The following is a 26,029-nucleotide window of genomic DNA, read 5'->3' as shown; positions in this document are numbered from 1 at the left end:
AGAGTTTGCAGGGAGAGCCAAGAGTTATTCTTTGTGCTTCACTTAGGGGAGAGGAAATAAATCTGCTGCTGGGCAACACAATCTGAGGGGGGCAACCACAGAGGTTAAAGGGTGCCATAGGAGCTCAGGGAGGTGGAATTCAGGGTGCTGGGGGGGGGGGTGGGGTGGTGTCATGGTGCTGCTGGGGTGCCTGTAAGAAGGGAGAGTTTGCAGGCAGAGCCAAGAGTTTTTCTTTGTGCTTCACTTAGGGGAGAGGATATAAATCTGCTGCTGGGCAACACAATCTGAGGGGGGCAACCACAGAGGTTAGAGGGTGCCATAGGAGCTCAGGGAGGTGGAATTCAGGGTGCTGGGGTTGGGGGGTCAGGGTGCTGGTGGGGTGGCACCCACAGTGCAGAGAAAGGGAGAGTTTGCAGGCAGAGCCAAGAGTTATTCTTTGTGCTTCACTTAGGGGAGAGGAAACAAATTTGCTGCTGGGCAACATAATCTGAGGGGGACAACCACAGAGGTTAAAGGGTGTCATAGGAGCTTGGAGAGGTGGCAGTCAGGATGCTGGGGGGGGGTTAAGGTTGCTGGTGGGGTGGCCCCCACAGTGCAGAGAATCGGGAGAGTTTGCAGGCAGAGCCAACAATTATTCCTTGTGTTTCATTTACAGGAAACGAAATAAATTTTGCTGCTGGGTGACATAATCTGGGGTGTGCGTGAGGGGGAGACGCACACAGAGGTGTGAAGGGTCCCGCGGGGGCTTGGCGAGGCGGGGGGGGGGGGGGGCTCTGCGGGGCTGATGTTTCTCAGCATCCCTCCAGAATGAATATTTTCTAATTAATTTTCCTCTTCCCTCATCGCTTGAAAATTCCAAACGCATAATAAATGGAAGGACCGTTGCGGGCTTGGTTTTGCTTTTTCTTCTGCCCTCGGTGGGGCGGGCACCGGGCGGCGCTGCGGGGAGGGCAGGGGGCGGCCGAGGGGGGCGGTCGGTAGGTGGCTGCGGGACGGGCGAAGGGGGTGGGCAGGAGGCGGTCGGTAGGTGGCTGCGGGGCGGGTCAGTAGGCGGGCCAAGGGGCGGGCGGTCGGCGGCTGCGGGGCCGGAGCGGGGCGGTCGCTGGGCTCAGCGGTCGCTGCGGGGCGGTCGCGGCTCTCGCTCCCCCCCTTGCTCGGGGCCCCGGCGCGGAGCCGATCGCAGCCCGAGCGCCCGACTTACATTGTTGGGAGTTTGCAACAACTCCGCGGCCTCGGAGCTGCAACCTCCTCCTTTTCCTCCTCCTCCTCCTCCTCCTCCTCCTCCTCTCCTCCTCCGCCCCTTGGGTGGTTGGTTGTTTTTTATTTTTTTCTTCCTTTTTTTTTTTTCCCCCCTGCGTTATTCCCCCCCCCCCCTTCCCCCCTCCCTCTGCCCGTTTCGCTTTGATTTCTCTCCCCTCCCCTCCGCACACCCTCTCTCTCCGTGTGTGTGTGTGTGTGTTTTTTTTTTCTCCGCCGCTCTTCACCAAGCCCCTTTGGCATGAGTTAAGCACCAGCTATGGACACCAAACACTTCCTGCCACTGGGTGAGTTTTGTTCCGAAAAACATTCTCCGTTCCTACGGCGGGGCTGAGGTGGTGGTGTTGGAAGGCGCGGGGGAGGGGGGTGGTGGTGGCGGTGGTGGTGTTGGTGGTGCTGTTGGGGCTGGTTAAATTCAATTAAAAAAGCTCCTAACCTGCTCCCCTTCCGCCGTTGCCCCTCCAAGCGCTCGGCCCGGGGAGGCAGCGGGGGATGCGCTGAGCCCCTTGCCCCGGGGAGGGTCCCGGGAGCCGCGGGGGTCGGAGCGGGGAGAGAGTCGGTGTCAGCGCCGGGCGGGCCTGCCCCGTGTGTCCCTGCTCCCTCCGCCTGATTCCGGTGGTGAATCTTTTTGGTGGTGGTGGTGGTGAGGGGGGGGGGGGTGGGGGGGATCGGCTCTGGTTTTGCCGTGGTTGTTTTTGGTGTGACTGAGGATGGAACTGGGAGGGGGGGGGGGGGGGAGGTTGTTTTCAAACGGGGCAGCGGGGAGAGCCCCCTCCCCACCCAGCGCTACTTCTGCAGGAGGCTTTGGCAGCTCGAAACCTTTGCTTCTCCCTCTTAGTTTTTTTTCCCCTCCCCTCTTTCCGCTTCTTTTCCTTTTAAATTATTTTTTTAAATCAATTTTTTAAAATAATATTTACTAATTTTTTTTATTTCCTTCTTTCCCCCCCCCCCCCCAAACTCAGCCGAGCTGAGGAGGGGAAGAAGCAGAACACCCCCCCACACTCACATCATCCCACAACCCAAAGCACTGGGGGGAACCCCTTTCCTTTTTAGATCTAATTTTTTTATTGTTATGATATTTATATCCTTTTATTATTAATTTTTTGTTTTTTCCAATCCCTCCCCTTCTACTTTTTTAGTTCCATTTTAAAACCTGATTTCCAGCCGGAGTTTGCCATGGTTTGAGTCAAGTCCTGGCTTGTGAGAGCAAATGCCTCTTGTGTGTCTGGTTTTTGGGAGAAGTGATATTGCAGAGCTCAGGGTTTGGGTTGTTTTTTTTTTGGAGGGGAGGGGGGAAGAAGAAAAGTTTTAGCCAAGTCCCAATCCTGCTCTCTCTGTCGCTGCTGCCAGCCGAGCAAGCCCATGCCCAGTGGGCACCTCCACTTTTGGCTTCTTTAGGCTTTAAATCAGCGCTCAGCCTCTCGCCAGCTCATGGGGATGTGTTTTTGTGTCCGCCTTTCTCTTTTTTAAGTGGCTCTTTGGGTGCTTTTGTCTGAAAACTACGATTTTAGCTGTTGCTTTCTAAGCACGGAATAAACGCAGGCATCATTGCGAGGTTCTCAGCCCAGCTCACCCCCACCGACCCTGGCAGGGTTTCCAGCGCTGTTGGGATCTTAGGGAGGCTTTGGCAGGGAGAACCTGGTCCCTTGAGATGATAGATCTTCGGTTGGCATCTCCCCCCAACCCCCCAAAAATCATCGTTTTGCAGCATCCCACCTTGACTGGGCTGCCAGGTGAAGAATGCTGAGGGCTCAACTTACCCAGAGTTGTTTCTTGGGCTAAAAGCATCTGAGCTGCAGTGTGTGTGTGTCCCCCCCCCAAGGAGAAAGTCTTATTCCACCAACTCCTTTTGGGTGGACCCCGTGCAGGTGTTGGGGACCCAAACCCCTCTCACTGGAGCAGAAAGTGCTGATCTCCTGCCACCGAGCAGTGGTTTCATCTCGGGGGGGGGGGGGAGGGCTGTTGTGAGCTTTACGTTTGCTTTGGTGCCCTTGTAGGAGAAGGCAGTCCCAAGGCTGGCTTGAAACGGGCAGGATCAGGCCCTTTTGTGTATCCTTGTGTTTGCTTTCAGCCCTGAACTCTCCTCTTCTGCTGTAGGTGCTTGCTACTACCTCGTGTTATCAGTGGGGCTGGCTATGATGGGGATGGAAGGGGGCCGGGGGGGATCGGCTGTCCCCTCGCTGCTGGCTCACATAAGGGTTTTTCGTGGTGGTGCAGGTGAAACCCAACTGATTTATCTGCTCGTTCCTCGGTGTGTGCCATGCATCTGTGCGTGTACGTGAGGAGCGGGCACCTTTCCTCCGTGCCTCGCAGCACCCTGCCAGCAGCCAGGGAAGGAGCAGGGCAGGACCCCAGGGTGGGGGGGGTTCAACTTTGCCTTGCTGGCGGAGGAGAAAATTCAGCCTCTTTTGGGAGCTGCTTGGGTCTGTGTGGTCTGGGGTTGTGTCTGCTGCCTGTGGTGCTAAACTTTATATATCCACTGATAAAGTCACTGATTGCTTGGGGCGGGGAGGGGGGGGGAGAAAAATAGGCTTTGGCTGCAAGGTCAGAGGGTGCTGCTGGTTTTGGAGGAGGAGGTCTTGGTCCTGCTCTGAGCAGGTCGAGTGTGTGAGCAGTTTGGAGGAGCCTGGAGGAGCATGAGCAGAGTCCTTCCCAGTGAAACCAGAGCGGAGCTGGTGGAGCCATGGGGCCTCCCATGTCCCCACTTGGCAGCGAGTCAGAGTGTGCTGCCAGCCCCATCCCATGTCATGGTTGGGAGCTGGCATTTGTGAGACGAGGCTGGGAAGGGGGGGTTGAAGACAAAAAAAATATAGCCCAAGCTTGTGGAGTTTGTTTGCCTGCACACCAGTATGGGCCTGAGCAGCAGAACAGGAGTAGCTGGGGGGGGGGGCAAAATCAGGCTTCGTTACCGAGTGGCCCCATCAAAAGCTCAGCAGAGTTTGGCCTAAAAAGGATAACCTGGTGGAGCCTCCTGGCCCTGTCCTGCCCGTGGTTAGACTCGGATAACCCTGCTGATGTCATGGGTGGAAGCGTGGCCAACGCTGGGCACTTTTAATAGTAGTATCTCATTTTCCTGCTCCCCTCGGGAGCTGCTGCCAGATGCCAGGCAGAGGCTGCCCATGAAGACAGCCACATTCCCAGGCATCTCCTGGGCAGGATGCTGCTGCCCGGAGGGACAATCCCCAGCCTGGCTGGGGGGGGGTCTGTGGGCACTGTCCCATGAAGCCTTCTTGTATGGTACCACCACAGCCTGGGCTGAGGGTTGTCAGCAGCGTGGGGTCCTGCAGATGCTGTCTCAGAGGCCACCTGGGGAATGGGCTGCCCAGGGAGGTGGTGGAGTTGCTGTCCCTGGAGGTGTTTAAAAGGAGGCTGGATGAGGCACTTAGTGCCCTGGGATAGTTAATTAGAAGGTGTTAGGTGCTAGGTTGGACTCGGTGATCTCAAGGGTCTTTTCCAGCCTGGTTAATGCTGTGATGCTGATTCTGTAGTAACAACAGGTCTCCTGGTACTAGGTTGTGGATGGTCAGGGCTGCCTTGCTTTCCTTCTTCTGGGCAGGGAGCTTTGCTGTGCCAAATCCCCAAGAGGAGGAAAACTGAGGAAAAGCCATTAAGCAAAGTGCTTGTGAGGCTGGGGGTGGGGGCTCCACATCTCTGTCCTGGTGGGATGCAGGTGCTGAGGTCATGCTTTGCATGGGGCCAGCCTGACTGATGTGCAAACCAAGAGCTTAGCTCTTTGGGTAGCTGCTTGTTCCCAAGGCTCTGCCCACTGCAATCCTCTCGTTGCTTTGTGTTCTTCTTTGCCTTGTCCCCAGGAAGGTGGCAGCTCCTGGGGAGCAAAAAGGGGATGGTCAGCTCTGGGAACCCTCCCTCGAGGCTCAGCTTCGTGGAGGGAGGAAACAGTTAATGGGTATCTGAGGCTGATGCTTCCCTCCTGGAAGTCAGTTCACCAGGTTGCAACCTCTGTGAGTCCTCCTTCCCACTGTCAAAGCTGTGCCAGGGCCAGCTGCAGCTGCTCAGGATGTGGGGTGAGAACTGGCCCTGCATGGCCCTGCTGGGGCTGGAGCAGGAGGGAGTCTGAGGAAAACATCAAAACAACCTCCCCTGAGACCAGCTAAGGTGGGAACAACCTGGAGTGTGGGGCTCTGCTTTGGGTGGAAGGGAGGGTAGGAGTGTGAGCATCCCTGAGATGAGAGGCACTTAGTGCCATGGTCTAGTTGATTGGTCAGGGCTGGGTAATAGGTTGAACTGGACGAGCTTGGAGATCTCCTCCAACCTGGTTGATTCTATGATTCTATGTCTTCATCCTGCATCCCTTGGCCTTGCCATTGAGGAGGAGGTTGGGATGAGACTGGATGCTGTGCAAAAAACCAAGGCAGGTGGGTGGGAGCCCACCTTGGGGTCAGAACCTCAGCGTGAGCCTCGCCTGTGCTTCTTTTAGCTTCAGGAGCTCGCAGCTGGTAGGAAAATCCATTTGGAGGCAAAATCCTGAATGCTGCTGAGTAGCATGGCTTGCTTGAGCATCCCTGGGAGAGAGGAGGAATCCTCTGGATTCCATCTGGAGGAGATGGATCCATCTGGAAGACGCTGGCTGGCTCCATGGGGGCTGCTTGAGAGTGGCTTCCTAGGAGCAAGAGATGTCTTGTTACGTCCCAGTCTCTCTTGCTGAAGCATAGAGTAGGGCTCGACCTCTCCCAGTCAACATGTGCTGAACAAGCTGGGAAGGAATTTTTCCCCCCTCTTTTTTCTTCCTTTCCTTTTTTTTCCCATTAGCATCTGATCTGTGACAGTTAAATGAATCCTCTGAGGGTCCCTGACTTTACCCCACATCATCCTGCTGCTTGTGTTTCTTGTGTGGAGGGGATTTTATTTACTGAAAGGAGAGCAAGCCACAGAATTTGAGTTATTCCTTGCAAATATTATTATTGGCATTTTGCTCCTTTTTTTTTTTGGGGGGGGGGGGGAGGGGGAATTCAAATAAATAATAACTTAAAAAAAGAAGAAGCCCAAAAAAAAAAGGCAAGAAGGAGAATCAAAACATTTCACTGGAAAATACTCCCTGGCTTCATCCCACCCACATTTTGAGGGAGAAAAATACATATTTATTAAGAAATGAGTTAAAAACAGGGTTGTTTTTTTTTTCTTCTTGGTGGTGGTGGTGTTGTAGGATTGTTTTTAAGGAGCAGGGATGGATTCCCATATGGCAGGGCTCTGCCACCCCTGGCTGTAGTTTGGATTCTGTTTGGGATTTCTTTTAGGCAGGGTGGGTAATACAAGCAACCCAGCAGTGGAGTTGTGGCTGCTAAGGGACAAGGAGCTTGGGTTTGGGATGTATTTTAGTTGGGCTTCTTGTGAGCATCTCAGTGTGTGGGGTTTTTTTTGAGGGGGGGGGGTTATGTAGGAGCAGAGGATTTCCCCAAGGCTGAAATCACCAAAATCATTCTTTTGCTGTAAATATCCCTGTCTGAAATCACCCAAATCATTCCTTTGCTGTAAATATCCCTGCCTGAAATCATCCAAATCATTTCTTTGCTGTAAATATCCCTGCTTGAAATCACCCAAATAATTTCTTTTCTATAATTATCCCTGCCTGAAATCATCCAAATCATTCCTTTGCTGTAAATATCCCTGCTTGGAATCACCAAATCATTCTTTTGCTGTAAATATCCCTGCCTGAAATCATCCAAATCATTCCTTTGCTGTAAATATCCCTGCCTGAAATCATCCAAATCATTCCTTTGCTGTAAATATCCCTGCATGAAATCATCCAAATCATTTCTTTGCTATAAATATCCCTGCTTGGAATCACCAAATCAATCCTTTGCTATAAATAATCTCAGGACCCTGCTGCAGGAGGTGGTGACACTACAAGAGGTGGTGGCCCTTGGCGAGGGGCTTCACCCAGAGTGCTGGAGCAGGGATGCTGAGGGAGGTCTGTACCACAGCTGGGTTGCGGATGCTGGGGAGATTCCTGCCCCCATGCTCAGGTCCAAGCTGGGCTCTTCTCCACCAAGCTGGGCTGAAAGTGGAAACCAAAGCTGAGGGCACCTCAAATCAGTGGGGTATTACAGGGACCTTCCTTTGGAGCTGAATAACCTAATTGGGCTCTAATTAATCCTGTTCTCTGGCTCCGTTCCGCAGCGCAGCTCCCCAGCATCACCTCCCTTGGCTGGGAGGGAACTGGGTCTCTCCTCCCTTCGAGGCACAGAGCAAAGGGATTGATGCTCAGCAGGTTGCTGGGGCAGGATGCAACCCAGCAGCTCCGTAATTGCTTCCTAAAAGGCCCAGGTGGGCCCTCAAAAGTCAGCAGAGCTGCGAAGCAATAGGGGAGGCAGGCTGGGTGGGTTTGCTTTAATTGGTTTTGTCAGGAGTTGCTGTATTTTATTACATTTAAAGACTAGACTCTGGAATAACTTTGAACGTTTGACACACACACAAAAAGCAGCTTTCTGACATTTTCCTCTTTGCTTGTCTTTTATGTTATTTCTCCCTTCTCCTCCTCCTCCTCCTCCTCCTCCTCAAAGGGAAGCGTGTGCCTGGAGGACAGAGGAGGAGGGAGGAGCGGTTGTGTCTCTCTCCAAAGGCTGCTCCAACATCAAGGCAGACGAAATGATACTGCAAATAGGCATTTGTAGGGTTTAGAGTTTGAACAAAAATAATAAATTATTATTAAAAAAAACAAAAAAAAGGAAAATTAAAGAAAAAGAAACCCTGCAGAAGGATTTCTCTTCCCCCCCCCCCAACTTCAACTCAACACCAACCAGCACTGAGTGCTAGAAGATTTTTTTTTCAGGCAGAAGTCATTTAGCCTGGGAAAAACATTCCCATTGTTGAGCTGGAAACTGGCTGGGAGAAGTTGGCCTTTTATTTTCTCTTCTGACAAGGTTTTGCTGAGTGAAAGCCTGAGCAAAAGTCAAGGAGAACAACCTAAGGTTGGTTTGATTGGGGAGAGGAGGGAGAGTTTCAATCTGGAGGGTGCCACTTGGAGATCAAACCAGGGAGCGGTTCCGTGGGAAGAGGAGGTTCGAACGAAGCCCAAACGCTGCTCCCTTTGCTTTGGAAGTGTTGGTTGGTGTGGAGTTAAAAACTAATCCTGTTCAAACAGACCCCCTCTGAAGCTTCAAATGCTTTGGTTTGCTGTTTGGGTTTGTTGGTTTTGGGGTTTTTTTAAGTGTTTTATTTTAATCCCACGATCAAAAGTTTCAAGGTTGCACCTTAGGGCTGTTAATTCCCGGTGGTGCCAGCTCCTGGCTCTGCCCATCAGGAGGGGATGGGATCTTGCCTCGGAAACTCAGAGTCTGCCCTGATGGGACAGATATGGGGTGGGAAACTGAGGCAGGAGGGTGAGTCTGAACTGGGAACGGGGCCCGGAGCCAGGGCGTGGGGTTGGTTGAGTAACCTCAGCCGGGATGGCAGCTTCCAGCCCCGTGGAGCAGATCCGTCTGGGATCTGAGCTCTGGGTGGATCTCGTGGGCTTAAACATCACAGCATGCGTTGGGTTGTAAGGGACCTTCAGAGGTCACCTTTGCATTGGGTTGTAAGGGAACTTCAGAGGTCACCTTTGCATTGGGTTGTAAGGGACCTTCAGAGGTCACCTTTGCATTGGGTTGTAAGGGACCTTCAGAGGTCACCTTTGCATTGGGTTGTAAGGGAACTTCAGAGGTCACCTTTGCATTGGGTTGTAAGGGAACTTCAGAGGTCACCTTTGCATTGGGTTGTAAGGGACATTCAGAGGTCACCTTTACATTGGGTTGTAAGGGACCTTCAGAAGTCACCTTTGCATTGGGTTGTAAGGGACCTTCAGAGGTCACCTTTGCATTGAGTTGTAAGGGACCTTCAGAGGTCACCTTTGCATTGGGTTGTAAGGGACCTTCAGAGGTCACCTTTGCATTGGGTTGTAAGGGACCTTCAGAGGTCACCTTTGCATTGAGTTGTAAGGGACCTTCAGAGGTCACCTTTGCATTGGGTTGTAAGGGACCTTCAGAGGTCTCCTTTGCATTGGGTTGTAAGGGACCTTCAGAGGTCTCCTTTGCATTGGGTTGTAAGGGACCTTCAGAGGTCACCTTTGCATTGGGTTGTAAGGGACCTTCAGAGGTCACCTTTGCATTGGGTTGTAAGGGACCTTCAGAGGTCACCTTTGCATTGGGTTGTAAGGGACCTTCAAAGGTCACCTCATCCAACCTCCCTGGAGCGAGCAGGGACATCTTCAAGTAGGAGGTCTGAGGGTCTCAGCTTCTGGCAGCCAGTAAAAGAACCCCAAACTGCTTTTTGACCTGGGAGCAAAGCACTGGGGGCTGTGTGGAGAGTAGGAGCTGCCAGACCTAAAAGAAAGGAAGAGACACCCTCAATTTATTAAGCACCAGGAGGAGCAGGGCTTGGGTCTCTTCTTTGCACTAGTGGAGGTTGCAGTGAGGTGGGAGTTGGTCTCTTCTCCCTCTTCTCAGGTGATAGAAGGAGAGGAAATGGCCTGAAGTTGTGCCAGGGGAGGATGAGGTTGAAGATGAGGAACAATTTTTTTGCTGCATGAGTGGAAGGGGATTTGGAATAGGCTGCTTGGGGAGGTGATGGAGTCCCCATCCTTGGATGTGTTCAAGAAACTTGGGGCCATGCTTTAAACTTGGGGCCATGCTTTAGTGGCCATAGTGGGGTTGGGTTGAATGTTGGTCTCTACGATCTTGGAGAGCTTTTCCAACCCAAACAGTTCCATGATTCCTGTCTCCCATGGGCATTGTTCCTTCTTTCAAAGCCAAATAGATCTGTTTGAGTTCCTTTATTTCTTTGTTTTTTTTTTTGGGGGGTGGGGGGAGTTAATCTCATAGTTTTGCTGGGCCCTTCAGTAAGAGGTTGTTGATGTGTTGAGGTTTGGGTCTTGTCTGAGCCTTTCCTTTGAATTGCTTCAGCTGCGAGCTCGCTGCAGAGCAAAGAGATGAAAAGGTGCAATAGTGGTGTGTGGGGGGCAATAAAATGGTAATGGGGTCCCAGCTGGTTGTTACTTTTCGTGGGCTCCTTTTTGGTGGAGTTTTGGCTGCTTTTCAGTGTTTACAGACTTTAAAAAAGAGGAGAAAAAAGAAGAAAGGGGCAGGGGGGAGGAGGTTGGGAGCAACCCTGGAGCCCCCCAAGCTTTACAGCCCTCTTAGCTCATGGAACAAATCCTTTGTGCTGGGGCTGCCAGGAATGGATTAGGGAGGGATGAAGGATGCCCTGTCTAGTTCGAGCTGGCTGTGCAGTGCAGGGCATGAAGGCAGAAACATCTGATTGTTGTTTTTCCATTTTTGGCTGACAACTAAGTGCTGAAAGGTTGTTGGTTGGTTTTTATTTTTTTTTTTTTTTTGGAGGGGGGAGTTGTGTTGGTTTTGGTTTGGTTTTGTTGTGTTTTTGTCTTGTTCTCTGTGAACTCTGTGGGCTGCAGTGAGACAATTTGGTTGTGGGCAGCGCATCTCCTACGTGCCCATTACGGAGTTGAAATGAGGCAATGAGTGGCAGGGGTGAAGCAAGAAGGAGAAGAGAAGCTTGGGAGAAAAGGGGTGAGCTTCCAGCCCAGATCCAGCTGGAGGCTTGGCACAGGTTTGGAACGGAGCAGGCTGGCTCTGAGTGGGGTAGATGGTGAGAGATGGCAGAGGCACCACGGGGCGTAGAGCAGAGCGGGGTCAGAGGGAGGCAGGAGCAGACCTGGGGGCATCGCATGGAGCTGGGGAGGTTGTTTTGGCTGCTCCCAGGCTGGTGTGGGATGGGTGTGAGCAGCTTGCCAGCGCTGTGGCTTCCCAGCCCTGTGCCCTGGGGAGCAGCAGCCTCTCCCTGAGGAAATTGCATCTCAACATGAGAACAAAAAAAAACCCTTTCTCACTGTAAGGGTGGCAGAGCCCTGGAGCAGGCTGCCCAGGGAGGTTGTGGAGTCTCCTTCTCTGGAGCCTTTCAAAACCCACCTGAATGCATTCCTCTGTGACCTGGCCATGCTTTGGCAGGGAGGTTGGACTCGATGCCCTGTGGAGGTCCCTTCCAACCCCTCCCATTCTATGATGCTGTTCTCTTCTACCCATGTGTGGGTTGGGACTGCTGGGGAATAAAGAGAGAGAGACCTCCCTCTTCCCTCTTTTTTTCCCCCTCTTCCTCCTTTCCCCATCCATCACCCTCACCAGACCCTGCTGGACTGCCCTTCTGCCCCCACTAAGTTCCCTGCCCCAGTTTTTGATAGCTGTGGGACTTTATCAGGCCTGGGAAGCTGTGGGTTGTGCCTCATACAAGGAGCTGTGGCCTCTAACACCAGCGAGCAGGTCCTGGCCAGCAGCAGATAACAACCTATCAGCAGCAGGTTGTGCTGGAGATGCTTGTCCATGCTGTGTTGTGGCATCCGTGTTGGGGCTGCTTCTGGAGACCCTCTCACACCCTACAGCTGCCTCGACTCACGCTGCAGCCCTGGGCAGGGAGGCTTAGGGGTGGGACAGGATTGTGGGGTGAAAGCAGAGGTCCCTGTGAGGGTCCAGGCAACTTCATCAAGTTGCAAAGGGCTGGCTCAGAGCTTTGCACCTGTGTGGCCAACCCTCCCTTTTATCTCCTCCTCTCTCCCCCCCTCCCTCCCCTCCCAAATTGCACTTGTTTGAGTGTGCTTTGCAACTGGCTATCCAAATCCAGCAGTGATTCCCAGCACTCCTGCCCTCCAGCCTGCCAGGCTCCATCTCTCCACGTTCACTTAGCATAAGAGAGCAAATTGCCCTCCAGTTCATCCTCCTCCTTAATGGGGTGCTGCTACCTTCTGGGTCTGCTCTTCCCTCCCCCTCAATCCACTCACTCCTTGTGAATGAGACTACATCAAGAATGGTGACTTAGCATTTTAATTTAATTTTCTCTCTCCTTTTGTATTATTTTTAGGAGTGTTTATTAACAAAACCCATTTCAAGCCAAGCTCCCAAGCATCAGGGCTTGGGTAGGAAAGGGAGGGAGGGAGGGAGGGGAGGCAGAGCTCCCTTTGCTCCGGCGCAGTGCAGCCCCTGTGTGCGTGCGTGCTCGTGTGGCTCACAGACAGGGAAATTGCACCCTAGAGTTATAAAGCAATTGTCTAGCTCAGCAGCAGAATGAGCATGAAATGGTGCAGAAAGCAACTAAATAAAATTGGGGGAGGCAGATGCAGGCAAACGATGACATCTCGCTCCCCTCGCTGGGCGCACGCACAGCAACTTCGGCTGCAGACTTTGCCTTCATGTGCCCCAGCAGCTCTTGGAAGGGAGGTGTGGGGCAGCCTGCTGTGAACCCCCCCCTGCTCCCTCTCCCATGTTTAGGGGTGGTTGTGCTTCATTGCAGCCCCTCTCCCTTGCTGCCACTCTTTCCATCCTTCTTTTGCCTGTTTTTGTGCTCAGGCAGATACCAAACTGGTAACCTGTGCAGCTTTGGAGCCTGGCTGGGAGTGGATGGCTTTAGGTGGGGAGTGACCTGCCATGGCCCATGCAGGTTGGACAAAGAGTCACTTTCTTGGATTGCTCTTGCTTTAGGAGTTTTCTTTTTCTGTTGTTTGTCCCCTCCCTGGATGGGGGCAGCTGTAAGGATGGGACCATTGCATGGAGCTTTAGGACATGAGAGCAGGGATGGAAAACCTGGCTTGGGGCTGCCTCGTGTGCCCTCATCCATCCTTTCTGCTGGTGGCTCCAAGGCCACCCTCTCCCACTCTTCATATTTATCCAGCTGCACAGGTTGAAAATGCCCCGAATTTGAGGTCTAGAGAATTGATCTGAACTTTGATTCCTGCCCAGACTCCCTCCTGAATGCTTCTCCTGGGCTCTGTGTCACTGTCCCTGCTCTGGTGTGTCCCCAGAGCCTTTGGCCTCAGCAGAGGCACATGCCCCATCCACTCCTGAGAAGCTCAAGTGCTTCCCAGCACAGTCTGATGTTTTGCTTCTCTTGTGCTGGCATCCCCAGGAGTCTTGTCCCCACCATCCTCATGCCCTCCTGCCTCTGAAGGCATTGCAGGGCACCACTCCAAGTGCTGAGGATGCCCCTTCTCCATGGAATGCTGCCTGCTGCATTCCAGCTGGCCTGGCTCATGCCAGGGATGGGGAGTGGGTGGCAGCATTTGGGTTCCCCCAGCATCCTCAGTCTGCTGCTCCCCTGTTCAGAAGGCTCAGAACTGAGCTGGTTGTGGATCCTTTGCCCCTCTGCAAGGAAAATGAAATGTATCTAACACCTCGAGAGAGGTTGTGGTGTCTCCTTCACTGGCAAGGCCTGTCTGGATGTGCTCCTCTGTGCCCTGAGCTAGATTGGATGGTCCTGCTCTGGCAGAGGGGTTGGACTGGATGATCTCTCTGGATCCCTTCCAACCCTTGACATCCCATGAGCCTGTGTTGCTGAGCCTGGGGCTCGCCACCTTTGCAGCCAAACCTCCATCTCTGACTTTTCCTTTAGTGGGATGTGCCTCAGAGGTCCCAGATTAGCTGCTCCAGTGCTTTCCCACTGCCTCCCCATCACACGCAGAGCAGTGTGGATCCCACGGGTGGCTGGGAGCTGCGTACTGGCTGCACAGCCCTGGCGCACAGCACAGCACCGAGCCCAGCAGCGCGGGCACATCCTTGCTGCCTGCTGCAGAAACCTCGGAGAGAGGCAAAGGAAGGAGGCTTCCCTGCAGAGATTGCTCCAGCTCTGGGCAGAGGGATGCTGAGGCTCTGCCAGCATCCAGCTCTTGCTGCTGTGAAGCCACAGCACCGGGAGCGGAGCGCAGGGAAGTGCAGGGCTGCAGAAATCAGTGTGAAGGCATAAATCAGGCTGAGAGTGAAAGGTTAAAGAAATCCAGAGGAAGCAGTGTGATGTGTGTGATAGAAAAGGGGTTTCCTGTACCTACACAGGCCACCCAGGCTCCCTTCCTGTCAGGGCAAACCTGCTAAAGCCAAAGCTTTCTGCACCCCTAAGCAAATTGTGATCTGCTGGGTGGACACACTGTGAGTGAGCTGTGCCAGCTCCTGCTTTGCACTTGCGGTGTGCTCTCTCTCTCTGAGGATGAGGATGCTCAGGTAGCCCCAGGAGAGGAACACAGCCTGGCAGGGAGCAGAAGAACTTGAGGGCTGGATGCTGGAAGCTGTGCTGCTGGGGGGGCAGCCCTGAATCCCAGCCCTAAAGCCCAGTCCTCTCCACTGCCATCCTCCCTGGGCTGGTTTTCTGCAGGTGAGCCGTGCTGGCCATCCAGCCTGTGCTCCTGGTCAGGGACTGGGCATCAGAGATGGCTTCGGGAAGAGTTAAGATTCCTGGGACAATGAGCTTCAGCCTCCTGTTTAAACACTGAGGAAGGCTTAGTGATCCCTGCCTCAGATAGCCTGGCCCCAGGCTGGCTGATACCAATTGTTTGCAAATATCTGAGACTCTATCTAAAAAGGGCTCCAGAGGGGGGGGCTTGCTGGGAGCAGGAGTCCCACATGTGTTGGGGAGGCTTGGCTGACCTGCTGCAGGTGAAGGCAGCTGCCATGCAGGGACTTGCCACTGAGATACCCTCCCTACCGTGGCAGTGCCCCAAACTGCACCCTGCCAGCAGGTTCCTCTGCTCCTTGCAGGGTTGGGAGGCATGGATTTAGCTCCTCGGGGGGGTTTGCCTGGCTTTGGAGTTGTGTGTTGGTAGTGGTGCTGCCATGCCCTGCAGCGCCAGGGCTTTGCTTTGGAGCTCTGCTGCAGCTCTGCCTCAGGCTTTCATCCTTCTTGGGGGTGGGGTGAAGCCAGCAGCTCCCTCCCTCATGGCAAGACTCTCCCTCTTCCTGCCTCACCTGTAGGGCAGGTTTAGGCTGTGGCAATGGGAAGCCACGGGTCACCACGGGCTTTGTTCAGCTCAGGCACTTGGTTTTTCTCCTCTTGGTTGTTCTTCTGCCCCTGCTGCTGTTGCCAAGGGGTGGCACTGTGCTGGGCTGGGTATTGTGCCATGGGAGCAGAGGCTGGGTGGGCAAGAAAACCCATGCCTGGCATCTCCAGGGAGGTTTCATGGCTTTAGGTGTGTGCAGGAAATGTTGCAGGGCAGGGAGTTCTTGCAGCAAGGCCTGGGTGGCAGGTGGCAGCATGGTGCCCATCTAGAGTCCCTCACCTCTGCAGATGGGGAGGTTCCACTCAGGCTGATCAGAGCATCCCCCCCAGATCTGCTTCCTGGAGAAGGGACATTTGCTCCTGGACAATGGCTGCCAGCTTAGCCTGGGGTCACACTCTGGTGTGGCTCAGCAGCAGCTGGTGTTTGAGGGAACCCAAAATCTCTCCTTGGGCATACACGAGATGAACCCCAGGACATAGCCTGCGTGGCTGTGGCATGGAGGGTGGAGCTTATCCTGGCTCTTCTTCAAGAGCAGAGATGCTCCCAGTCCCTGGCCAAAATGTGGGGACCCCAAACAATCTCTTTAGAGGGAGGTAGGAGTGCATTGGGGTGGCAGAGTGCCTGTGCTGGGTTGGGATGTGGATCGGGGTCTCTCTGTGCTGCCATGGGGCTGGTTGTGGATGCCAGGAGGTGCCCGTGGGGTGGGAGCTGCTGGTCCTGCAGGTTCTCCTCACACAGCTGGATGCTCAGAGGTCCCTCAGGCTGCAGTTGAGGGCTGAGCCCAGGTTCCTCTCTGCCACCATTTCCATGAGCTCTTCCTTGGCTGGTGCTGGTGGCTCAGTTGTGGGTCTTTGGGAGCACCCAGAGAGCTTGGCTGGGGGTGAAATCTTGCTCTGAGTGGGAAGGGAGGGCAAAGCCAGCGTGCATGGGATGCACCTTGACAAATTGCCACAGTGAGAGTGACTCTCCCCAAAAACACAACCACCCAATCAACCAACCAACCAAGCCAGGGCTTTGTCCTGCCCCTGCAATTGTCAGTGTGGAAATCCTGGGCACATGAGGACTTGCAAAGGAGTGATTCAATCTGCAGCTGTGTTTCTAAAGCAGAGCATCTGAACCTCCCAGTGCTGCTCGCTCATGGTAACCCTTCAGCAGAAGAACCTCTCTTTGCAAGGGCTGGTGTGGACCCCATGGGATCATCCAGCAGGTTCAAGATCACAACTGGTTAGCTTGAGGGCTGGGATGGCCCCGTGGGTGATTTGCTGACTTTAGGATGAAGATGATGATGATGATGATGATGATGATGATGATGATGAAGTGGCTGGCCTGAGGGAGAGGGATCTGCTCATCCCCATCACCACATGGTGGGATGGCTTGGGGCAGGACTGAGGCCTTCCCAGCTTTACTCTGTGAAGAGGGAAGATCCTGAATGTACCTTGAAGGAGGACTTAGAAGGACTTTTCCATCCAAATAGTTGGCCCTATCAGTAGCTGCAGAAGAAGAACGTTCTGAGGAGCTATTCATCATGGCAATTATTTTATGGAGTACACAGTGTGCTTGGGAGCTGGAAGAGATGGAGCTTTGGGCATGTTTGCAGCATCCTAACTACTGCTTGGTTACATCACCCAACTTTTAAAAGATGGTATGTGTGGTCCTGATGAAAGAGGCTTTGCAGACAACCTTGGAGAGGAGAAACCTGGCCTGGCTTTTTCCAGCTGGGAGAGCAGCCCAGTGGTCATTTCCCTGGGAGAGGATTCTCTAGGCTCTGCCCCTCTGTGCATGGTTGGTGTGGGGTGGAGGTGGTTGAAAGGGGCTCCTTGGGGCAGCCAAATGGTGCCTGTAGGAGGTGAGTCATCTCCCACCTGGCGCCCTGCAGTGCTCCCCCTGCTCCCCACCCTGCAGATGCTCTGTGTAACCTCATTCAAAAGGCTGCTGCAAGGCTGGGCTGCAGTTTTCTGTCCTCTGTGGGCCCCTAGTGTGTTTCACAGGGGTTGCCCACCTGGCTGACCCCCCCATCCTGCTGAGGTGGTGGTGGAGCAGCCAGTGGCAGGTCCCGTGGTGCCAAGCTGGCACCTCCTGGTGCGTTATCACCGCTGCGCTCCGGGGCTAAAGTCCACGATGGGAAAATGCCCGGTGGACTTTTAACTGGAGTCCTCAGCAGAGCCCAGCTTAGAAACTTTTAACTCTTTCCTAGCAATCTCCACTGGAAAGCAGAGAGAGGATCGGGCAGAGGGTGAGCTGCCCACCCAGGGTCAGGTCCCTGCCGTGGGGGCGATGGGAGCTGTGCTGGATGGTGCTGGGGTCATCGCTGCACATGTTCACCCATCCTCTGGCTTTGTGTCATCCCCTCAGCCATCAACCCAGCTGTGCCAGGCATTATGAGCAACCCCCCTAGAATACCTGCAGCAAGGTCACCAAAGTGTCCTCCTTGGGGCCCAGCATGTGTCTCCTGCCAGCCTCTCTTCGTGCTCCCTCCTGCTGCGTGGCCTGGAAAGATGAACCCTGTGTGGTGGGCAGGGAGTGGGCATCGCTCTACAGCATCCATATCAATGGGGAGCTGCAGCTGAAGGTTGAAAGGAGACTTGGCTGCTCTTTGGCTCTTCCATATGCTGGCTTTGCCTCTTGCTTCAAGCACCTGGGTGCCCAGGAGGGGTTATTTCAGCATCTTCATCCTTGCCCTGTCCCTTGCTTTCATTTTGCTGCTGGCTTCTTTTTTCCCCCCTTCTCTTCCACCTTACGAGTTGTGAGTCTTGTTTGCTCTGGGTGGGTCTGGGAGCCCCTGCTGCTGGCTTAGGGCAGGTTTGATGCCTGCATGGGAGAAGCTTGGAGCTTTGCCATGACTCCAACCAACCCCAACTCTGCCTCACAGGGCGCTCGATGGCTGCGCAGCAAGGGCAGGGACGTGGGAGCACCCCACAGGACGGTGCTCAGCTTGGGATGGGGAGAGACTTAGAGCAAGATTTGTGTCTGTGGAACCCACCTTGGCGTGGGGATGGCATCATGGGCATCTTTGGAGGCTTTGCTGGGAAGAGGGAAAGAGGGAAAAGCTCCCTGTGTGCCGTGAGCTGTGTCCTCAGTGGCAGTGATTCCCAGGGGGGAAACTCCCAGCGTGGAAGCCTTTATGAGCAGGCAGCCCTGGGTTTGGTTTGTTTATCATCCATTTAGTGGCCTTTTGGAGGCATGCCCAGATTTCTCCAATTTTTGTGTGTGTGTATGTGTGATTTATTAGGATTCAGGAGGGTTTTGTTCTTTTCTTTCTTCTCCCCCCCCCCCCCCCCCCCCCCCCCCCCCCCAATTTAGTTCTGTTTTGATTTCACTTCTTCAAACTGATCAGTCAGGGTTGGAAGGGACCACAAGGATCATCTTGTTCCAACCCTCCCTACCACGGGCAGGGCCACCCAGGCTGGCCAGAGCAAACTTCTTTTGGAGCAAACTTCTTCTGGATATCTGAGCAAACTTCTTTTGGATGACTTCCTCCCTGGTTTTCAAGGGATGCCCTAAAAACACAGAGGGGGGGGAAAAAAAAGCATAAATAGAATCAGAGAAATGGCTTGAGTTGGAAAGGACCTTAAAGATCATCTAGTTCCAACTCTTCTGTCCCTGGAGGTGTTGAAGAAATGTGTGGATGTGGCACTTTGGGACATGGCTTAGTGGGTGTGGTGGGTGGATGGTTGGACTCAATGGTCTTAGAGGTCTCTTCCAACAGAAAGAGTTTTGGGATCTATGGTTTGATGGTTAAAAACCCACCTGGTAAACCTCAGCCCTGAGCTTGGTGGTGGAGAGGGCTGAGAGAGAACAAAACGAGTTCACCTTGAGGTAGTTGGAGCTTTTGGCAGCCCTTTGAGGGATCACTGTCTGCACTTGGTTGGGTTTAGAGCTGATCCTCTGCAGGCTTACAGCAAGGGTGGGGAGGCACTGGAACAGGTTACCCAGGGAGGTCGCGGATGGCCCCTCCCTGGAGGTGTTCAAGGCCAGGCTGGAAGAGACCTTGAGCAATCTGGTCAAGTTCCACCTCAACCCATTCTATGTGTGTGTGAACTTAAGCAGGTTCTCAGCTCTTCTCTGCGTGCCACTGGGCTATTAAAACAGCTCTGCCTGGCTGAAGCTTGGCCAGCTCCAAGCTTTGGTTTCCTCTCTTTGCCTTGATCTCTTCTGCAGCAAGCAGGAAGAGAGAGAGAGAGAGAAATAGCTGGGGGGGGGGAGGGGGAAATAAATAAATAATAAATCTAGTTAAGATAGGCTGGAAAATTTAATTGCAGCCGTCAGAGAGTGGGGAGCAGGTAGGCAAGGGCAGAGCACCTGTAGCTGCCTTCAGCTGGGTTTGCAGCTTTTGTTCTTGCTGGGATTTCGCAAGGGCTGAGCTGGCTTTTGAAAGAACTGAGCCAGGGCTTTGGTTTGTACTTTTTGGTTTGTTTTGCTGCATGCTCTCCAGGGTTCAGCTCTGGGTGATGGCAGCCTGTGACACTAGGAAGGTGGTGGAGGGACCTCCCAATAGGGTGCAGGGAAAGGTGTTGCATCCATCAGGCTCGCTGCGCCTTGTCAGCAGAGAGATTGAGATGAGGGAAAAAGTTCCTTTCTTTGCTGTCCACACTATAAAAGCATGAGAAAGTGAGAGAGAGAGAGAGAGATTTTCCCCCAAGGGATCAGCAGTGATAAAAAGCTTCTCTTTTGAAAAGCAATGAGAGAAAAGAAGTGTGTCTAATCCTCCCTGAGAAGAAAGGGAGAACATGCCTCTGCTGTCAGCCATGCAGGGACCACAGGGACCCTGGTGTGGATGCAGCAGCCTGATGCTGCTGCCTGGTGCAGAAGGAGGGTTAGAGCCTCTCTGCAAGAGCAGAGATGCTTTTTGTTGCTCAAGATCATGGAATGGTTTAAGTTGGAAGGGACCTCAAGGATCAGGCAGTTCCAACCCCTAGGCAGGGACACCTCCCACTAGAACAGGTCACTCAAGGCCTCATCCAGCCTGGTCCTGAACACCTCCAGGGAGGTTGTGGAGCACAGAAGCACAGAATGTCATCAATGATCACATTCTGTGCTTCTGTGCTCCACAACCTCCCTGGGCAACCTGTGCCAGGGTCTCACCACCCTCAACCTGTGCCAGGGTCTCAGCACCCTCAACCTGTGCCAGTCTCTCACCACTCTCACTGTCAAGAACCCTTTCCTCACATCCACTTTCAACCTCCCCTCTGCCACTTTAAACCCATTCCTTCTCCTCCTGGCATTACAAAACCTTGACCAAGACCAAGGTCCAGGTGGGTGGACTTGGAGGAGCAGGGTGTCCAGGCAGTGGTGTGTGGGTTCATGAGGGCTGGGGAAGTGCTGCTGGCTCTGTTGTCATGCCCACATTGCTCAGTCTTTACAGGAGAACCACTCTGGCACCTGATGGGAGAGAGAGATGGCATAGATTTGCTTTCCCCTTTTACCCTTGGCTTGGGTGGGCATCTGAGGGGACTGCCACAACCCTTCCATCACTTTTTCCTGGTGGTACTGGGCTGTGCAGCTGGCCCCACAGGCTGCATTCACAGCTGTCTTTCCTTCCCTGCTATGACCATGTCATCATTTCCTCAGTGACAACCTGCAGTGTGTCCAGGCTTGGCACAGGACCTGCTTCATCACCCTGCCAGCAATGGGGCAGTGGTGGCTTGGCTGCTGGTCCTGTGCTTGCAAAGTCCAAGCTGAGGGCTTTATTGCTGGGGTGGTTGATGATTTATTTCCAGCAGCATTCGCCCTGCCTCGTGACTTGAGTCAAAAATCAAGCAGTGGCACAGTGGGGCTGAGAGGAGGGGTCCTCTGAACCCCCGTGGGGTTCTCAGCCTGTGCCCGAGCTGTGCAGACCAAGGATGGGCTGCTCCAGGGGTGGGTTAGCAGGAAAATGTGATGGAGATAGGGAAAACCTGCAGTAGAGTGATCTGTCTGGCCTGGAAAACCAGAGAGAGGTGGGCAGTGGGGTGGGAACCCAGCAGGGAAAGGTGAGAGGTGGGCAGTGGGGTGAGAACCCACCAGGGAAAGGTGAGAGGTGGGCAGTGGGGTGGGAACCCACCAGGGAAAGGTGAGAGGTGGGCAGTGGGGTGGGAACCCACCAGGGAAAGGTGAGAGGTGGGCAGTGGGGCAGGAGCCCACCAGGGAAAGGTGAGAGGTGGGCAGTGGGGTGGGAACCCAGCAGGGAAAGGTGAGAGGTGGGCAGTGGGGCGGGAGCCCACCAGGGAAAGGTGAGAGGTGGGCAGTGGGGTGAGAACCCACCAGGGAAAGGTGAGAGGTGGGCAGTGGGGCGGGAGCCCACCAGGGAAAGGTGAGAGGTGGGCAGTGGGGTGGGAGCTCTCCAAGGAAAGGTGGGCAGTGGGGTGGGAGCCCTCCAGGGAGAGATGGGCAGTGGGGTGGGAGCCCTCCAGATGCTGCCAAATGAGCCAAGGGGTAGCTGCCCCACTCCTGCACCCACCACCTCTCATCAGAGGATCCTTTCATGGCCTGTAGAGTTTGTGAACAATGAGCTGTGTCTCCTTGAAGTGAACAATAGTGATCCACAGCCAGCAAAGTCCTCAGTAGGCTGAAATTAATGAGTTTATGCTTAAAACAACAACAAAACCCCCAAACTGTGACCCTGCAGAGGAAGCTCCTTCAGGAAGAAGCGGCTTGGTGGGGCAGAGGTGTGATGGAGCTCTTGCCACAGCCCTAGGGCTTAAGAATGACTCTTTGAGCTCTTAGAATGAATCTTGACTTTAAACTTAGGCTTTAGAATGTAGAGATAAGGCTTTGGACCCTGCTTTGGTGGGAGGAAAGCAAAGCTGATGTCAGGGGGTACCTGCTGGCCACACAGCCTGGTGGGCAGCAGCAGGGTCTGCATCCCCGGGCATCGTGGGGCTTCCCCAGCAGCTTTGCCCTGGGATGTGCTCAGTGGGCTTCTGGGTGAGGATTTTGGAGAGAGCAGCAGTGGTTTTGGGGTTGGTGAAGCATTTAGAGAGCCTGAAGCATCTTTGTGTGCAGGGAGCCTCTGGGGCACTTGGCACCTGGCAGCGTGGGTTGGGTCTCAGCGTCACTTATTGCTCCTCTGCCTGACAGTGGGAAACAGAGGCTGGAATTTGGGAGATTATTTGGCATGTCACAGCTGGGAGTTAGTGCCCTGACCCTTGGGGAGGGCTCTGGCAGTGCCTGCCTCCCTCTGCTTGTGAGAGTGAGAGCCTCCTGAAGCTCTTGCAGAGAGATGGGAACAGGAAGTTAGCTCAGGGCTCTTGTGAAAGCGAGCAGCCAAGGGGGCCCTGTCATTAGAGATGGTGTCAAGGAATGAGGCTCAGGGCAGAGCTCATTGCTGCCTGCAGCTGCCTGCAGGGAGGCTGTAGCCAGGTGGGGTTGGGCTCTGCTGCCAGGCAGCCAGGGACAGAAGAAGGGCACACAGCCTCAAGCTGTGCCAGGGGAGGTCTAGGCTGGATGTTGTTAGGAAGTTGTTGTCAGAGAGAGTGATTGGCACTGGAATGGGCTGCCCAGGGAGGTGGTGGAGTGGCTGTGGCTGGAGGTGTTGAAGCCAAGGCTGGCTGGGGCACTTAGTGCCATGGTGTGGTTGACTGGACAGGGCTGGGTGCTAGGTTGTGCTGGCTGAGCTTGGAGCTCTCTTCCAACCTGCTTGATTCTATGATTCTCTGAGTGCTGAACACATACCTGGTGGCTTCAGGTCCCTTCTCCAGCTGCTCCTACCTGCAGTCCCTGGGCTGGGTGCCAGGAGCACGCAGGGAGTTGGGCAGTGTGTGTGTGTAGATTGGGGGGGGGATGTCTTCCCTCTGGCTGTCCCTGGCTCAGTCCCCACATGGCTGCAAACTTTTTCCCATCAAACATGAAATCTGCTGAGCAGATGGAAAAAAAAAAAAAAAGGAGGAAAAAAAATAAGGAGGGGGAAGAAGAATAAGAATAAGAACAACAACAACAAAAAGCACAACCACCCAATAATATGAGGAAGAAATGTTGGTGTGTCCTGGGTGGATTAATCGAGATTCCTCGCTGGATTCCTCCAAAGGGAGGTGCTCGTGCTGGAAGCTGGCCACCAGCTGGGCCTGCCACATTTTTCCTGGATTCTCTTACCATTTGGGGACTGAACTTTGGCCTGAGAGGAGGAAAAAAGGAAAAAAAGCAAACAAACAAAAAAAAAAAATCGTAAGAAATGTGGTTGTGTCTGAAGGTTTTTGGTCTCAGCTTTTGGGTTGCTTAACGTAGCCTCCTGGAGAAGAGGAGGCTGTGAGGTGCACGCTGCTGAGACCCCACCTGGAGTGCTGCATCCAGTTCTGGAGCCCTCATTACAAGAGGGCTGTGGAGATGCTGGAGTGTGTCCAGAGCAGGGCCAGGAGGATGCTCAGAGGCTGCAGCAGCTCTGCTGTGAGCACAGCCTGAAAGAGTTGGGGCTGTGCAGGCTGGAGCAGAAGAGGCTCCCAGGTGACCTTCTTGTGGCCTGCCAGCATCTGAAGTGGCTTACAAAAAAGCTGAGGAGGGACTTTTTGGGCTGTGAGGGAGTGTCAGGAGTGGGGGGAATGGAGCAAAGCTGGAGGTGGGGAGAGTGAGGCTGGAGGTGAGGAGGAAGTTGTTGAGCAGGAGAGTGGTGAGAGGCTGGAATGGGTTGCCCAGGGAGGTGGTTGAGGCCCCATGGCTGGAGGTGTTTGAGGCCAGGCTGGCTGAGGCTGTGTGCAGCCTGCTCTAGGGTAGGGTGTCCCTGGGCATGGCAGGGGGTTGGGACTGGCTGCTCCTTGTGCTCCCTTCCAACCCTGCCTGCTTCTGTGATTCTCCTGACCCGATGTCAGCCAAGGTGAATGTGCTGGGAGGTGAGGATCCTCCAGACCAGGTCTGGAGTAGAAAACAAGAGGAGGGAAACTTCATTCTGATTAAAAAAAAAATAGTTTGAGGAGATGTCTTCAGCTTGGCCCTGATGTGCACAAGCAGGAGTGTGGAGCAATGGTAGTGGGGGGTCAGGAGAAGAGCAGCAGTGATGGGGACATCGCTGAGGACATCTGGTTGAGAGAGTGAGGGGAAAAAGGGAAAAGAACTGGAGGGAAGGGGAGGAGTAGCTGAAGGGAGGGGAAGTGGGGCTGAAGAGAAGAAGAGGTGCTGAAGAGAAGGGGAGAATGGGAGAGGGGCTGAAAGGAAGGGAAAGGGGCTAAAGTGAAGTGGAAAAGGATAAGTAAAAGGGAAAGGTGGTAAATAGAAAGGAAGTAGGCTAAATAAAAGGGAGAGGGGCTAAATAGATGGAAAAGGGAATAAATGGAAAGGAAAGGGACTAAACAGAAGGGAGAGAGGGAAAATAGAAGGGAAAAGGGGAAAAGAGGGGCCAAATAAGAGGGAATGGGCTAAATAAGGGAGGAAAGAGGCTAAATAGCAAGGAGAGGAGCTGAATAGAAGGAAAGAGAGATACATGGAAAGGAGAGAGACAGAATGGAAGGGAGAGGTGCTAAACAGAAGGGCTCATAGCTTCCAGCATGCAGGACTGTTGGACCTAGAAATATGATTCCCTTGGGATGCACACTGAAGGGTGTGATATTTCCCTCTCCTGGTGTTTGTTCCCTTCCCAGCCATGGAGCTGAGCCATTGACTTGGCCCAAGCTGCTCCTGCACCCAAGCCTGGCTCAGCCGGGTAGAGCTGGGTGGGAGCTGGTGATGCACAGCAGGTTCCTTTCGCCTCTGGTGGCTCTGCAGGCTGTGGGAGCTGCTTCCCTTTGCTGGGGGGGGGGATGATGGAGCTGGCCCAAGGCAGCAGGACAATCTGGGCTGTGTTTTGCTAATTAAAGCAAATAAACCGAGCCCCTGCGCCGCGTTATTTACAGCCGGCGAGCGGCGGAGCTGTGGACATTGTTTCCTCGGCGAGTTTCTTTTCCCTTTGTGGCTCACACTCCGGTTTGTTGTTGTTGGCTGCTCCCAAGGACGTGGTCCTCGTGTGCTGGGGCTGCCCAGGGAGCTGGCGTGGGGTGGCTGGGGCTGGGCTGTGCTTGGTCGTGGTGGTGCCGGTGAGGGGTTCGTGCCTGGAAGGGCGGTTGAGGAGGGGAGGTTGTGCCAAGGGGGGTGGCTGTGGGGTGATTGTTGTTGTTGTTGTTGTTGTTGAGTTATGGAATGGTTTGGGTGGGAAGGGAATCTTTAAAGCTCAACTGGTCCATCCACCTCCATGGTCAGCAGGGATATGTATCACCAGAGCAGGATGCTCAGAGCCCCAAACAACTTGACCTGGGGTGGTTCAGGGAGGAGGCATCTGCCACCGCCCTGGACAACCTGGGTGAGGGTCTCACCACCCTCAGCATCAGAACTTTCCTCCTTCTCTCTAGGCTAAATCTCCCTCTTTCAGTTTCAAACCATCACCCCTTGTCCTGTCACAGCAGGTCCTGCTAAAATTGGTCCCCAGATTTCTGATCACAGGCTCACAGGATGTCAGGGACCCGAACTGACCATCCAGTCCAACCCCCCTGCCAGAGCAAGACCACAGAATCCAGCTCAGGGCACACAGGAAGACATCCAGACAGGCCCTGAAAGGCTCCAGAGAAGGAGACTCCCCAACCTCTCTGGGGTTGTTCTTCCATAATCCAGAGAAGGAGGAAAAACATTTGCTTTTTTTTGTTGTCCAGCTGCAAAGCCTCTTCCCAGCTCAAAGCAAGTGCCCAGCCCCACCTGGGGGCTGTGTGGCCAGCACAGAGCAATTTTACATGGAGCATGGAATTCTGAAGGGGGAATCATAGAATTGCTTCAGTTGGAAGAGACCTCTAAGGCCACTGAGTCCAGCCACCAACCTAAGACCACCATGGCCATCAAACCATGTCCCAAAGTGCCATGTGCACACCTTGCTTGCACACTTAAGGATTGCAGGGGAAATCATCCAGACAGACCCTGAAAGGCTCCAGAGAAGGAGACTCCACAACCCCTCTGGGGAGCCTGTGCCTGTGACCCTTACAGTAGAGAAGTTCCCCCTTGTGTTGAGCTGGAACCTCCTGTGCTGCAGCTTCCATCCATTGCTGCTTGTCCTATCTCAGGCAGCAGTGAGCAGAGCCTGTCCCC

General features: G+C 53.9%; 1 protein-coding gene across 2 annotated transcripts in view; it reads left to right on the top strand.

Annotated features, from left to right (window-relative positions):
• Positions 1-1,088: 1,088 nt before the first annotated feature.
• RXRA (retinoid X receptor alpha) overlaps positions 1,089-26,029 on the top strand; it is a 157,413-nt gene continuing 132,472 nt past the window's right edge. The window contains exon 1 of one of the 2 annotated variants that reach the window (XM_064171015.1): positions 1,089-1,544. In XM_064171015.1, the coding sequence (XP_064027085.1) occupies positions 1,517-1,544 (28 nt within the window). In that variant the 5' untranslated portion in view covers positions 1,089-1,516. The remainder of the gene's footprint in view (positions 1,545-26,029) is intronic. The other variant, XM_064171014.1, reaches the window with a different exon arrangement.

Source organism: Pogoniulus pusillus, chromosome 35 (assembly GCF_015220805.1).
Source record: "Pogoniulus pusillus isolate bPogPus1 chromosome 35, bPogPus1.pri, whole genome shotgun sequence".
NCBI classification, from domain to species: domain Eukaryota; kingdom Metazoa; phylum Chordata; class Aves; order Piciformes; family Lybiidae; genus Pogoniulus; species Pogoniulus pusillus.
The sequence above is the reverse complement of the archived record's forward strand: the minus strand, read 5'-3'. Positions and strand labels throughout refer to the sequence as shown.